General features: G+C 50.5%; 1 protein-coding gene across 2 annotated transcripts in view; it reads left to right on the plus strand.

Annotated features, from left to right (window-relative positions):
* rcn1 (reticulocalbin 1, EF-hand calcium binding domain) overlaps positions 1-14451 on the plus strand; it is a 93896-nt gene that overhangs the window by 54805 nt on the left and 24640 nt on the right. For both annotated transcript variants that reach the window (XR_011933070.1, XM_072466258.1), the window contains exon 5: positions 3159-3219. Coding sequence is in view for 1 of the 2 variants with exons in the window: in XM_072466258.1 (XP_072322359.1) it covers positions 3159-3219 (61 nt within the window). In the remaining variant the exon portion in view is untranslated. The remainder of the gene's footprint in view (positions 1-3158; positions 3220-14451) is intronic.

A 14451-nucleotide genomic window follows, 5' to 3' on the forward strand; every position in this document is an offset into this window, starting at 1 on the left:
GATAAGGGGTAAACCTTTCAGGACTGAGGTGAGGAGAAATTTCTTCACCCAGAGAGTGGTGAATTTGTGGAATTCACTACCACAAAAAGTAGTTGAGGCTAAAGTGTTGTGTGATTTCGAGAAGGAATTAGATATACCCCTTGGGGCTAAAGGGATCAAGGGATATGGGTGGAAGGCAGGATCAGGGTATTGACCCTGATGATCAGTCATGATCATAATGAATGGTGGAGCAGGCTCAAAGGACCGAATGGCCTCCTCTCTGGCTTCTATTTTCTACGGATGTCTCTATGTATCTTTTTATTTTTTTTATTTTTGGAATCTTTCTTGTCACAAGTTGGCTTACATTAACACTGCAATGAAGTTACTGTGAAAAGCCCCTCGTCGCCACACTCTGTCACCTGCTCGGGTACACGGAGGGAGAATTTAGAATGTCCAAATTACCTAACAGCACGTCTTTCGGGACTTGTGGGCGGAAACCGGAGCACCCGGAAGAAACCCACGCAGACACAGGGAGAACGTGCAGACTCCACGCAGACAGTGACCCAAGCCTGGAATCGAACCTGGGACCCTGGCGCTGTGAAGCAACAGTGCTAACCACGGTGCTACCATGCTGCCCATCACATATACCGCCTATCTCATACCTCTCTGCAGTTTTTTATGGAGTTAGGCTAGGTTTTTAAAGAGTAATGGCACATGACCCCATGGAGGAGTCATGTGCATGAGGGGACTTTTTAAAAGGTAATTTCAAAAGGTTCCCCTCATGCCTCCTATGCTATGTTACACCCCTTATCCACCCCCTCAGGTCTCTTGCTGAGATCAGTGAGCCTGATCTGTCAATCAAATAATGCTTATACAGGAGAGCAGATGTTCTGTTATTCTAATTGATGTCTGAGCTTTAAGCCAAACCTCATTATGTACTCTTGACTGAGAGCCCAGACTTGATTTAAATAATAATGAGCTCCTACCGCCTTGAGGATGAAAACCCAGGCCATTGTGTCCAACTCTGTGTACTGCACTTTCAGAAGAATCGGAAAGCTTTGGAGAGAGCGCAGAAAATAATGGTTCCAAGGATGAGGCACTTCAGTTGCAGGAACGGATTGGAGAAACTGGAGATCCCTTTAGAAAAAAGAAAGTTGAGAGGAGATGAGGAATTGAGTAGATGAAGGGAAATTAATCTAATTGGAAAAGGTTGATACCCCGAGGATGCCAATTTTTTGATGCAACAATTAGTCAGGATCTGGAATATTTTTGCTGGAGATTGTGATGAAGGCAGATTTAATTGTGACTTTAAAAAGGGAATTGGATAGTAATCTGAAGAGGAAAAAGTGCATGGCTATGGGGAAAGTGCGGGTAAATGGGAGAGAACTGACATGGACACAATGGGCCACATGCCCTACTTTTCTAAGCCTTTTTTCTTTAATTTGATAATAACTATATAACTATATAATAATTAACTGGGATAACTATGAATACAGTGACAGGAGTTCAAATCGGGACAATTGACATTTATACTTATTTAATATATTGTTCCAAGTGTAACAGATCTGAGAAAACTCATTAATGCATTCACCACAAGATAACTGCGTGAGAGTACAGGGATCTCTGCTAGGTTAATGAGCGAAGCCATTGAATAATCTTTCTCTGGTTACCAATTTGATACCCTCCCAAGGGCATTTAAGGATGGTCAATAAATGCTTGCCCAGCCAGCGATGTCCACATCCCGTAAATTAATTTTCAAAACCTTTAGCCCATTTATCTCAAAAGTTAATTCTTCGATCTCTATATTCTCTTGGCAATGTTACCAGTGTTCTAGTGATGTTGGGCATTGAATACCACTTCTCACCACTCTCGAGGGAAAGAGTTTTTTTTCAGAACTAAACCCTACTTCTGGTCTCCCCACAAGTTGAAACCGCTTCATGCCGATCCGATCAAAATGCTTCATAATTTAAAAACCTCTATTAGGCTGCCATCTTAGCCAACTCTAGTTTAGAGAAAAGAGTGACGGCCTGTTTATTCTTTCCTGATAGCGATAACCGATTCTGCAACTGCCCACTTGGCCAGTTCCATTGTGGGTTGAGTATTATAATTCACAGCCTTTATTTTTGTGTCAGTCGCTTCATGTGCAATCCTCCATTTGTGTCAGGAACATGAACCCTTGAAATACGGTGTGCAAAGTGTTCAGAGTAATCAGCTGGAGGTCTATATTATAACTCTTTTAGGAGGGAGCATGAAAAGCTAAGTATGATCCAATATTATAAGGAATGTTAAATTGGGGACATAAAAGAGTGCCAGAAAATAAGATTGACATGAATTGCGTTTCTCCAGTGGGTGCTGGGAATTCCTATCACACAAGGATTTGTGACCCCGTGGATATTTTGAAGCGTGCACAGTAGCTATCTGTAAGGCAGCAGTACAGCACTAGAGTCTGGTTGCCAATGTCCTGTTGTGCCTTCCGGCTGCTAATGTTGAAATGTTTGCCCGCTGTTGTGTTGGATGAGAAGGGCTGTAACTCAAGGGCAATGCCAAGGGCATGGTGAAGGTTGGTGCATTTTTCTGTGTGGTGTTACAACTGTCTAAGCAGAACAACAGAGCACGGAGCTCTGCCCGCTTTCCTGGACAATACTCATCCACCAGCCAACACTTGAAAACAGATGACTCTGTGATCATCACCATTGCTGTTTGTGGGATCTTGCTGTGCACAAATTGGCTAATGTGCTTCCTACATAACACTGCGGCTACACTTCAAATGTACTTCATTGGCTATAACAGCAATAACAGCTTGCATTTGTGTAGCAGCTTTAATGGGGCAAAATATCTCTAGGTGCTTCACCGGAGGGTTATCATATAAACTTTATCACCCAGCTACATAAGGAAATGTTAAAGCTGCAAATCAAAAGCTTGGATTACCAGGTAGCTTTTTAAGGAATATCTTAAGGTAGGTGAGTGAAGTGGAAATGCAGAGAAGTTCAGAAAATGCCAGTAATTCTGGCCGACACAGCTGAAGATAGCCGCTAATGGTTAGACAAAGGGAGGGGCAAGGCCACTGAAACTAAAGGGTCCTGGGACATCCTGGGGTTGTGAAATGAATAGAATAAACACAAGTTATTTCTTTCTATGTATCGTCAGTAACTGTACTTACAAAGTGTTTTTATTACTAGGAAACACTTGAAGACATTGATAAGAATGAAGATGGATTTGTTGATGAGGATGAGTATATTGGTAAGGAACAATGCCTTTCGAATCATATACTTTGACCCTTTCCTTTTTTTCCTGATTGTTTCCGTTGAAGCATTGGGAAACGTTTCCAGGATTGTTTTGCAATCCAACTATAACATGACAGCAGCTCCTTATGTGGGTGTCAAGTCCCCTGGTGTAGCAGCAGTGCCCTCTGCAGTAATGTGGAGATGATAGACTCGAGATTTAAAAACTTCAAACTCTACGTTTCTACATTTTCTTCAGTGTCTGTACTCTAATCTGAGGGAGGGAAAGTTCAGCAGCTGATAATGGGCAAAACGAACTGGAGGCGAGGTGGGGTGGGGCCGGTGACGAGAGTTGCTTTTTTTCAACATAGTGAGTTGCGATCTGGAATGCCTTACATGAAAGGGTGATGGAAGCAGATTCCGCAGTAGTTTACAAAAGGAAATTGAATGTGCATCATCAAAAGGAAAATCATGTCAGGGCTGTGAGGAAAATGCTGGGAAGTGAGACATAAGTTTGTTCAAAAAGTTAGCACGGGCATGATCAGCCAAACAACTTCATTCTTGGCTGTATCATTCTACATGGAGATCAATCTCCACCTATCGCTGGCTCCCTATCCAGCCCCACTGCACTGTGCCCCCCCCCCCCCAACACACACACACAACTGTATAAATCTGACCCTGTTTCCAGTTCTCTCCAGCTTTGACAAAGAGTCATCCAGACTCGAAACGTTAGCTCCCTTCTCTCTCCACAGATGCTGTCAGACCTGCTGAGATTGTCCAGTATTTTCTGTTTTTGTTTCAGATTCCAGCAGCCGCAGTAATTTTCTTTCATCCAAAAATATTGTGCATTAGGAAACAAATTATTGAGGGCGTGGACTTCCGGTGATGAGCGGAAGCACGCAAGATTGCTCTCCTCCTGGAAACTTGAAATTAGGCACTTTTCGGCCAAAAATAGACCACTAAACCTGCTGAACAAACTCTCCACCAACACCACCACAACGAACGGGCATGCCAGGCAACGACTTGATGGAGCCGAAAAGAAGGCAGAGCCAGTACAAATCTGGAGAGAAAGATTGAGACGATGACATCCATGATGGGCGACGAGGATCCAGCCACACCCGAACGGGATGGGCCGCCAGAACAAGCCGGGCTAACCCCCTGATAAATGAATGGAGGAACCTCCTAACACAGGAGCTCCAAGTGCTCAAAGTTGCCATCAAACTCAAAATGATGGCGATGGTGAAAGTGGCAGTAGTGGAGTCCCTGGTCCTCTTCAAGCAGCGTTCGAAAAGACCCGAGTGGTGTCTGGAGACAAAGGAGGTGATGATCTGAGGGCTGGAGAAGGCTGGAGAAGGCCGCGACCAACCAGAATGACCGGATCGCTTCGCGAGAGACAGAGATGGGAAGGTTGGTGGCGACACAAGGGGGAAGGTCGAGGACCAAGAGAATTGGTCGCACCACCAAAACCTCAGCACTGTGGGCCTACCAGAGGGTATCAAGGGCAGGAGCCCTATGGAGTACGTGGCACAGCTGCTGGGCAAAACTGTTGGAGGGGAAAGCTTCACCAGAAGTAGTCAGAGCAGAGGTCATTCCGGCCAAATCCCAATGCTGGGGAGCAGCCGCGAGCCATCATCGCAAAACTGCATCGGTATCAAGACCGGGAAAAGATCCTGAACTGGGCAAGGCACACACGGTCCTGTAAATGGGATGGACACTCGATCCGTGTGTACCAGGACATTGGGGTAGGTTGTGAGGGATAAAAGGCTGGCTATGGCAGATCACCCATGGTGACAACAGAAACAAGGGCACCGAAAACAGCCATTTTGAAGGGCCTCAGAACAAAGGGAAATCCTGGAGTGCAGGGGCCATCCACATGTCATGCACAATGATGGTGGCCATCTTAGTTGGTCCCTGGACAAAGGGAAACCTGGGAGTGTAGGTACATAGCCACATGGTGTACACAATGATGGTAGCCATCTTGATTGGCCCCTGGGCAAAGGGAAACCCGGGAACGCAGGGGCACAGTTGCATGGCATACACAATGATGGTGGCCATCTTGGTTGGCCCCTGGGCAAAAGGAAACCCGGGAGCACAGGGGCACAGCCACATGGTGAGTACGGTGACCATGGCCATATTGGATGGCCCCCAAGCAAAGGGAAACCCAGGAGTGCAGGGTCTCACCCACATGGCATGCACAATAATGGTGGCCATCTTGGATGGTCTCCAATCAGAGCGCATCCACAAGGTAAGTATGGTTGACCCTGCAGGATGGGCAGACAGAAACTTGGAATGTCAGGGGACTTAGCGGCCCGGTGAAAAGATCCAGAGTCTTTCCCCTCTGAAAAGACTGAGAGCCGACATAGTCTTCCTCCAGGAGACCCACCTGAGGGAGAAGGACCCACTGCAGGTAAGAAAGAACTGAGTGGGACAGATTTAACATTCGTGCTACGGGACGAGGGGCAGGGGGGTTGGCCATACTGCTCAACAAGAGGACAGCATTTGCAGCGACGAGGATGGTTACGGACCAAGGGGATCGGTTAGTGGTGTCCTGGTCGCGACACCAGTGGTCCTTGTAAACGTGTACGCTCCCAACTGGGACAACACGGAATTCATGAAGAAAACCCTGGTGGAAATCCCTGACATAGACCGCCTCATCATGGGGGGGACTTTAACTGCGTCCAGGACCCACGGACAGACAGATCAAACCCCAATGCGGGGAATAAATTAAATATGGCAAAGGAAGTGAATGTGTTCATGGAACAGATGGGGGCAGTGGACCCATGGAGGTTCACACACCCAGGGGAGAAGGAGTTCTCCTTCTTCATCCAGGTGCATAGCATCTACACCAGGTTCAACATCTCTGTCGTGGGGAAAGTGGTGCTTCCAGGGATGCTTCCACACTGCATGGATGCGAGGTTGGAGATGGGTCGAGCACAGCAACCCCCGCCACCCATGGAAGCTGGACATGGTCTTGGCCGATTAAGGCATCCGCAAACAGATATCACGCGCCATAGATGGGTACGTTACCAACAGCCATAATGGGGAGATTCTCATCCTCCATGTTCTGGAAGATACTGAGGGTGGTTTTAACAAGAGAAATTATTGCGTACAAGGAACGCAAAGATAGGAAGGAGAGGGCAGCCAGGCAACAGCTGGTCAACTTATACTGGAGGTGGATCGGTGATACTCCCCGACCTCTACCGTGGAACTACTGGCACAGAGAAAGAAGCTACAGGTGGACTTTGACCGGCTCTCCACTGGGAAAGCAGTGCTGCAGCTCCGCTAAACACGGGGTCCTTGTAAGAACACGGAGATCAAGCCAGCCACCTGCTGGCTCACCGGCTGAGAAAGCAGGCAGCCATGAGGGAAATAGCCCAGGTTAGGGATGGTAGTGGTAGGCTAGTTGCCACGCCAGAAAGGATCAAACAAGTCTTTGCAACCTTCTACTGGTGTCTGTACACCTCCGAGCCTCTCGAGCGGAACTCGGAGATGAAGCAGTTCCTCGACAGACTGGACATGCCGGTTGTGGGGGAAGAAAAAAGACGGAGCCTGGAAGCTCCATTAGGACTAGGAGAAGTCATGGAGAGTATCAACTCCATGCAGCCGGCGAAGGCACTAGGGCCAGATGGATTCCCAGTCGACCGCTACAAACAATTTGCACCAGCATTGACCCCGCACCTGCGGGAGATGTTCGCAGACTCGCTAGTAAGGGCACCCTGCCACCACCACTGGCACAAACCTCAATATCGCTGATTCCCAAAAAGGACAACGAACTGACAGTGCGGGTCCTACAGGCCCATCTTGCTACTCAACTCAGACAGAAAGATCCTGGCAAAGGCCCCGGTGGGGTGGCTGGCGAGCTACGTGCCAGAGGTAGTCACAGAAGACCAGACGGGTTTTGTCAAGGGCAGGCAGCTACCATCCAACATCAGGCACCTAATGAGCGTGGTAATGACCCATCCAGAAAGAGAACACCAGAAATGATCATCTCCTTGGATGTAGAAAAGGCCTTTGACCAAGTCGAGTTGAAGTACCTCATAGAGGTACTGGAGCAGTTTGGGTTCGGACTTGGTTCATTTTCTGGGTGAAACTACTGTACAGCGCTCCCATGGTGAGCGTACGGACAAACTCCACCAGCTATGAATACTTCCAACTGCACAGAGGCACGAGACGGATGCCCCCTGTAATGATATGTAGAATATCATTTGTGTATGATTTAATAACCGAACTGTAAGTTACGATAGGTGCCGTATGCATAGACTGAGATTCTAGCTTCAGACCACAGGTGGCATGGTGACTTGTGTAGGTCACTAGAAGACCGGCCTCATGGTGATGGGATGTAATCTCTTGAGCAACACACAGACAAGGAATCTGGACAACAAGCACAGAACACAGTCGCATAGCGAGCAGCTCCTGAGACAATAGTTATTAATAAGAGTTAACCTAGTTACTTGTATTTAGCCATACTATGCAACTGCAATCTTACATCATAGAAACCCTTTAGTGATTTAGAAACAATTAATAAACAGCTTTGTTCATTTACAAAGCCGTATGTTCTCTGAGCACTTCAACCACAAAGACCTCTCCATCCGTGCATGCAGAGAAAATTACAGCCGCTATCCCCATTGCTGTTTGCTCTGGCAATCGAGCCACTGCCAATCACCCTCAGAACAACAAAAGGCCAGAGATGTATCCAAAGGAGGGACAGAGAGTATTGAATCTCACTCTACATGGATTACCTGCTCCTCTACATCTCGAACTCCCACACCCAGCATCAAAGGGATAATGAAACTCCTGTGGTAGTCGGTATTAGAGGTATTACGGTACCCTGTAATGCTGTAAGACCATTGGTGTAGGAGGTACTGTTTTCATTGGTTAAGCCTGCCTGCTGGTTCCGCCCAGTAAGGCGGAGTATGAGAGCCCGTGCCTCCCCAGCAGCTACCTTCTGTACCTGCGCTGCTGGGGGAAACATCTAGTGTAATAAAGCCTTCAATTGTCTCCAATCTCGCTTCTGGAATTATTGATCGAGCATCAATTTATTACACTAGATTTTAAAGAATGGAGCTCCGAATCAAGCCGGAGTGTCTGCAACTCAGCGGCAACCTTCAAGCACTGGCTGGCGTGTTTCAATGGATATCCCAGGACGGCCACAATTACACCCATGGAGGACGAGAAAATGCAAGTTCTGCACTCGAGGGTGAGCCCAGAGATCTACACTCATCGAGGACGCGGACGATTTCGAGGCCGCAATGAATCTGCTGAAAGGACACTATATTCGTCATGTAAACCAGGTCTATGCCCGACATCTACTAGCGCCGAGGTGACAAATCCCTGGGGAATCGCTGGAGGAGTTCTACCGTGCGCTACTGTTGTTGGGGAGGAACTGTAACTGCCCGCAAGTTTCGGCCAGCGACCACACAGAACTTTTGATCCAGGACGCATTTGTTGCAGGTATGCTGTCCTCCCAAATCCGCCAGCGATTGCTGGAGAAAGAGACACTAGGCCTCAAGGAGGCACGGGCCCTTGCTAGCTCCCTGGATGTGGCCTCCCGAAACGCCCGCCCTTCCGTCCCCGACCGCGCGACAGCCCCTTGGGCATCGTGGAACCCCCCCCCGCGACCGACTCCGATGCAGCCCCTATCCCCCCACAAGCTTGTGCTGCGAGACTGCCAGGCAATCCCGGGGGGCCCCGCTGCTATTTTTACGGGCAAGCAAAGCACCCCCAACAGCGCTGTCAGGCCCGCTCATCCCTCTGCAAAGGATGCGGCAAAAAGTGCCACTTCGTGTCGGTATGCCATGCCCGGGCGGTCACTGCGGTCTCCGGAGGCGAATCAGAACCGCCACCACAACCCTCTCCATGGGCTACGTGCGGCCAGCGGGCGCCGCCATCTTCTGCCTTCAGGGCCATGTGCGGCCTCCGGGCGCCGCCATCTTGTCTCTCGGACACCACATGTGATGGATGGGCCGCCATCATGTGCACCCCCAGCCATGTGCGACCAGTGGGCGCCGCCATCTTGGCTGGACTCTCCGGACCCGGACTCGGATGACCACACACCGCCCGAGGAGAACATCCAACTTCTGCCACGACTAGCCTCGGTGACCCTGGACCAGTCTCCGCCCCGAACACTCTCGACTGCAACGACGACCGTGCTCATCAATGGGCATGAAACATCCTGTCTGATCGACCCTGGGAGCACGGAGAGCTTCATACACCCCAACACGGTAAGGCGCTGTTCTCTCCCCGTTCACCCAGTTAACCAAACAATCTCCCTGGCCTACGGGTCTCATTCAGTGGAGATGAAGGGGTTCTGCATAGCGAACCTCACGGTCCAGGAAAGGGAGTTTAAAAATTACCGGCCCTACGTCCTTCCCCACCTCTGCACTGCCACACTCCTAGGGTTAGATTTTCAATGCAACCTCCAAAGCTTAACCTTTAAATACCCCCCTCACTGTCTGCAGCCTCGCGACCCTCCAGGTCGATCCGCCTTCCCTGTTTGCGAACCTCACCCCGGATTTCAAACCCGTCGCCACCAGGAGCAGATGGTACAGTGCCCAGGACCGGACCTTTATTAGGTCGAAGGTCCAGCGATTACTGAGGGCAGGTGTCATTGAGGCTAACAACAGTCCCTGGAGAGCTGAAGTAGTGGTTGTAAAGACCGGGGAGAAGCATAGGATGGTCATCGATTATAGCCAGACCATCAACAAGTATACGCAGCTTGATGCATATCCGATCTGGTCAACAGGATCGCACAATACAAGGTCTTTTCCACGGTGGATCTAAAGTCCGCCTACCACCAGCTCCCCATCCGCCCTAGCGACCGCAAATACACTGCTTTCGAAGCACATGGGCGGCTCTACCACTTCCTAAGGGTTCCCTTCGGTGTCACTAATGGAGTCTCGGTCTTCCAACGAGAGATGGGCCAAATGGTTGACCGGTACGGTTTCCGGGCCACAATTCCGTACCTCGATAACGTCCCCATCTGCAGCCATGACCAGCAGGTCCACGACACTAACCTCCGAAAATTCCTCCAGAACGCAAGAATTCTTAATCTCACATATAACAAGGATAAATGCGTGTTTAGCACCGACCGCCTCGCCATCCTCGGTTACGTAGTGCACGATGGAGTTATAGGCCCAGACCCTGAACGCATGTGCCCCCTCATGGAGTTCCCCCTCCCTCACTGCTCCAAGGCCCTGAAACGCTGCCTGGGATTTTTCTCTTATTCTGCCCAGTGGGTCCCCAACTATGTGGACAAGGCCCGCCTGCTAATCCAATCCACGTTTTTTTCCCCTGTCGACAGTGGCCCGCCAGGCCTTCAGCCGCATCAAAGCGGACATCGCAAAGGCCACGATGCACGCCGTCGACAAGTCCCTCCCCTTCCATGTTCAGAGCGACGCGTCCGACGTAGCTCTGGCAGCCACCCTCAACCAAGCAGGCAGACCTGTGGCCTTCTTCTCACGCACCCTCCACGCTTCAGAACTCCGCCATTCCTTAGTTGAAAAGGAGGCCCAGGCCATATTAGAACTGTGCAGCATTGGAGGGATTACCTGGCCGGCAGGAGATTCACTCTTCTCACTGACCAACGGTCGGTGGCCTTCATGTTCGATAATGCACAGTGGGGCAAGATAAAGAACGACAAGATCTTACGGTGGAGGATCGAACTCTCCACCTACAACTATGAGATCTTGTATCGTCCTGGGAAGCTAAACGAGCCTCCTGATGCCCTATCCCGCGGCTCATGTGCCAACGCACAAGTGGACCGCCTGCGAGCCCACCACGAGGACCTCTGCCACCCGGGGGGTCACTCGATTCTTCCATTTCATTAAAACCCGCAACCTGCCCTACTCCATCGAGGAGGTCAGGACAGCCACCAGGAACTGCAAAATCTGCGCGGAGTGCAAGCCGCACTTCTACAGACCAGAGAAAGCGCACCTGATAAAGGCTTCCCGTCCCTTTGAACGCCTCAGTATGGACTTCAAAGGGCCCCTCCCCTCCACTGACCGCAACACGTACTTCCTGAACGTGATTGACGAGTACTCCCGGTTCCCATTCGCCATTCCCTGCCCCGACATGACCGCAGCCACCGGCATAAAAGCCCTCCACAGCATCTTTACGCTGTTCGGTTTCCCCGCCTAAATACACAGCGATAGGGGGTCCTCCTTTATGAGCGACGCACTGCGTCAATTCCTGCTCAGCAAGGGCCTTGCCTCGAGCAGGACGACAAGTTACAACCCTCGGGGAAACGGACAGATAGAGCGGGAGAACGGAACGGTCTGGAAGACCGTCGTACTAGCCCTACGGTCCAGGAATCTCCCAGTCTCCCGCTGGCAGGAGGTCCTCCCGGATGCCCTCCACTCCATCCGGTCACTGCTGTGTACCACGACCAACCAAACACCTCACGAACGTCTCCTTGTCTTCCCTAGGAAGTCCTCCTCCGGGACCTCGCTCCCAACCTGGTTGGCAGCTCCTGGATCCCATCCTGCTCCGCAAACACGTGTGGGCGCACAAGTCGGACCCATTGGTCGAGGGGGTCCATCTCCTCCACGCTAACCCTCAGTACGCCTACGCGGCATACCCCGACGGCCGACAGGATACGGTCTCCCTATGGGACCTGGCACCTGCTGGATCCACACACACACCCCCACCACCAATCCCACCCTCCCTCCCACCGGCGCACCCCACAGCCGCCCCCTTCCCAGGTGGATCTGTCCTCCCACCGGTCCCGTCTAGGGGTGATGTAGCTGCCGAAGAAGCCGAATCCACGCGCCCGGAGCCACAGATGCCCAAGCCGGCGCCTGCATCACCACCGTAGCTACGGCGATCGCAGAGGACGACCAGGGCCCTCGATCGACTAATTGCTTCATTCTGAACTGTAAATAAATTTTGTAAATAGTTGCAATGTAACGAGGCAAAACCACTGTACTGATGTATACCGGGTACCTCCATAACCTTAACCTCTACCACTGTGTACTGCGAGGCCACCACCCCCGCCAGACTCTTTTTTTTTAACAGGGGGTGAATGTGGTAGTCGGTATTAGAGGTATTACAGTACCCTGTAATGCTGTAAGACCATTGGTGTAGAAGGTACTGTTTTCCTTGGTTAAGCCTGCTTACTGGTTCCGCCCAGTAAGGCGGAGTATAAGAGCCTGTGTCTCCCCAGCAGCTGCCTTCTGTACCTGCGCTGCTGGGGGAAACATCTAGTGTAATAAAGTCTTCAGTTGTCTCCAATCTCATTTCTGGAGTTATTGGTCGAACATCAACTCCTAAAGGAGTTTGGAGCCTTCTCAGGTTACAAGCTTAACCTGAGCAAGAGCGAGATCTTCCCTGTGAATGCACAGTGGGGAGGGACAGAGTTGGGGGGATAGCCGTTGAAGCAAGCCCAGACCAAATTCCGCTATCTGGGGATTCAAATATCCCCACGATGGGACACCGATCCACAAATGGAATCTGAGGAGTCTGGTGGAGGTAGTCAAAAGGGACCTGTTCAATCCCACTCTCCCTCGCAGGGAGAATACAGATGATCAAAATGAACGTACTACCCAGGTTCCTCTTCAAGTTTAGATCCCTCCCATCTACATCTCAAGGCCTTTTTCAACACAGCCGACAAACTAATCATGGCATTTGTGTGGGGCGGGGAAGAACCCGAGGATCTAAAACAAGGTCATACGAAGGAAAAGAAACGTGGGAGGCCAGGCCCTCCCGAACCTAGGGTTCTACCACTGTGCGGCCACCGCAGAAAGAGCGAGGGGATGGGTGATGGAGCCAGGAGCAGAGTGGGTGAATATGGGGGAGAGTTCCTGCTTAGGGACATCCCTCCGAGCCCTAGTCACAGCCATTCTTCCATCCACCCCCCACCAAACACTCGAAGAGCCCAGTGTCAGTAGTCACGCTCCAGATGTAGTATCAAATGAGGCAATACTTCGGCAAAATCAAATTGTCCACCATCTATAACAAACACAGGTTCACTCCCACAATAATGGTCGCCACCTTCAAAAGGTGAAGACAGGCCGAGGGCACTCTGACGGTTAGAGACATGTATAAGGACGATAGAGATCCTGGGGGAACTCACGGAGATGTTCCAGTTATCAAGAGGAAACAACCCGAGATCCATTCAGGTCAAAAAAATTCTTCCGTACGGAAACAGTGATGTACCCCCAGATACCAGAACACTTCTTTGTGGAAGAACTGCTGGACATGGGCGACCTAGGGAAGGGAAACTATGCGGACCTGCAGGAGCGACTATTGGAGGATGTACACTTACCACTGGACGAGATAAGGAAAAAATGGGAGGAGGAACTGGGCATAGAGATAGGGGGAGGACTCTGGATCAAAGCACTTCACAGGGCGAACTTCACTTCCACATGCGCAGGGCTGAGCCTATCACAGCTAAAGGTGATGCACTGAGTGCACCTAACCAGAACGCAAATGAATAAGTTCTTTCCGGAGGTGGAGGACAAATGTGAATGGTGCCAGGGTGGCCTGGCCAACCATACCCACATGTTCTGGGTCTGTCCCAGACTTGTTGGGTACTGGATGACCTTTTTTGAGGCGATGCCTAGGGTTGTGGGAATGAGTGTGAAGCCATGCCCAAAAGTGGCAGTCTTTGGGGTTTCAGATCAGCCAGAGCTCTCTATGAGGAGGGGGGTTGATGCCCTAGCCTTTGCCTCCCTGGTTGCCCGCCAGAGAATCCTGTTTGGCTGGCGATTGGCAGCACCACCCAGCTGGTGAAATTTCTCAGGCTGGAGAAAATAAAATTTGCCACCCAGGGGTCGGAAGAGGGCTTCCACAGGACATGGAAGCCATTCACCAACTTGTTCCAAGATCTATTTGTTGCCAGCAACCAGTAGAGTGGGGGGGGGTTGAAGGGGTGGGGGAGGGAGACACAAATGAGCCACGGTACAAAGAGGAAAATGAAGGGGGAAGAGAGGGAAGGGGCAGAATGGGGTGGTGGTGGGGGGGAGGGGGAGAATGCACACAAAGAAAACAAGAGGGACAAGGGGACTGGTCCGAAGGCAAGCTGAAGCCTAAACAAAACTATAAATAGACACTTGTAAATACGTGCTCTGGACATACTGGAGATTGTAACAGATGTCTGCCAGCTAAAGGGGGACCAGGGCCACAGTGGGAGGGAAGGCAATTGCCTGTAAATATATGTGCTGATTTCTGTTTGTCTTTTTTTTTTAATTTTCCTTTTTGGTGCAATTTTGTAATATATACCTTCTGAATTGTGAAATGTAAATGTGAAAACCCA

This window comes from Scyliorhinus torazame, chromosome 10 (assembly GCF_047496885.1).
Source record: "Scyliorhinus torazame isolate Kashiwa2021f chromosome 10, sScyTor2.1, whole genome shotgun sequence".
NCBI lineage: Eukaryota > Metazoa > Chordata > Chondrichthyes > Carcharhiniformes > Scyliorhinidae > Scyliorhinus > Scyliorhinus torazame.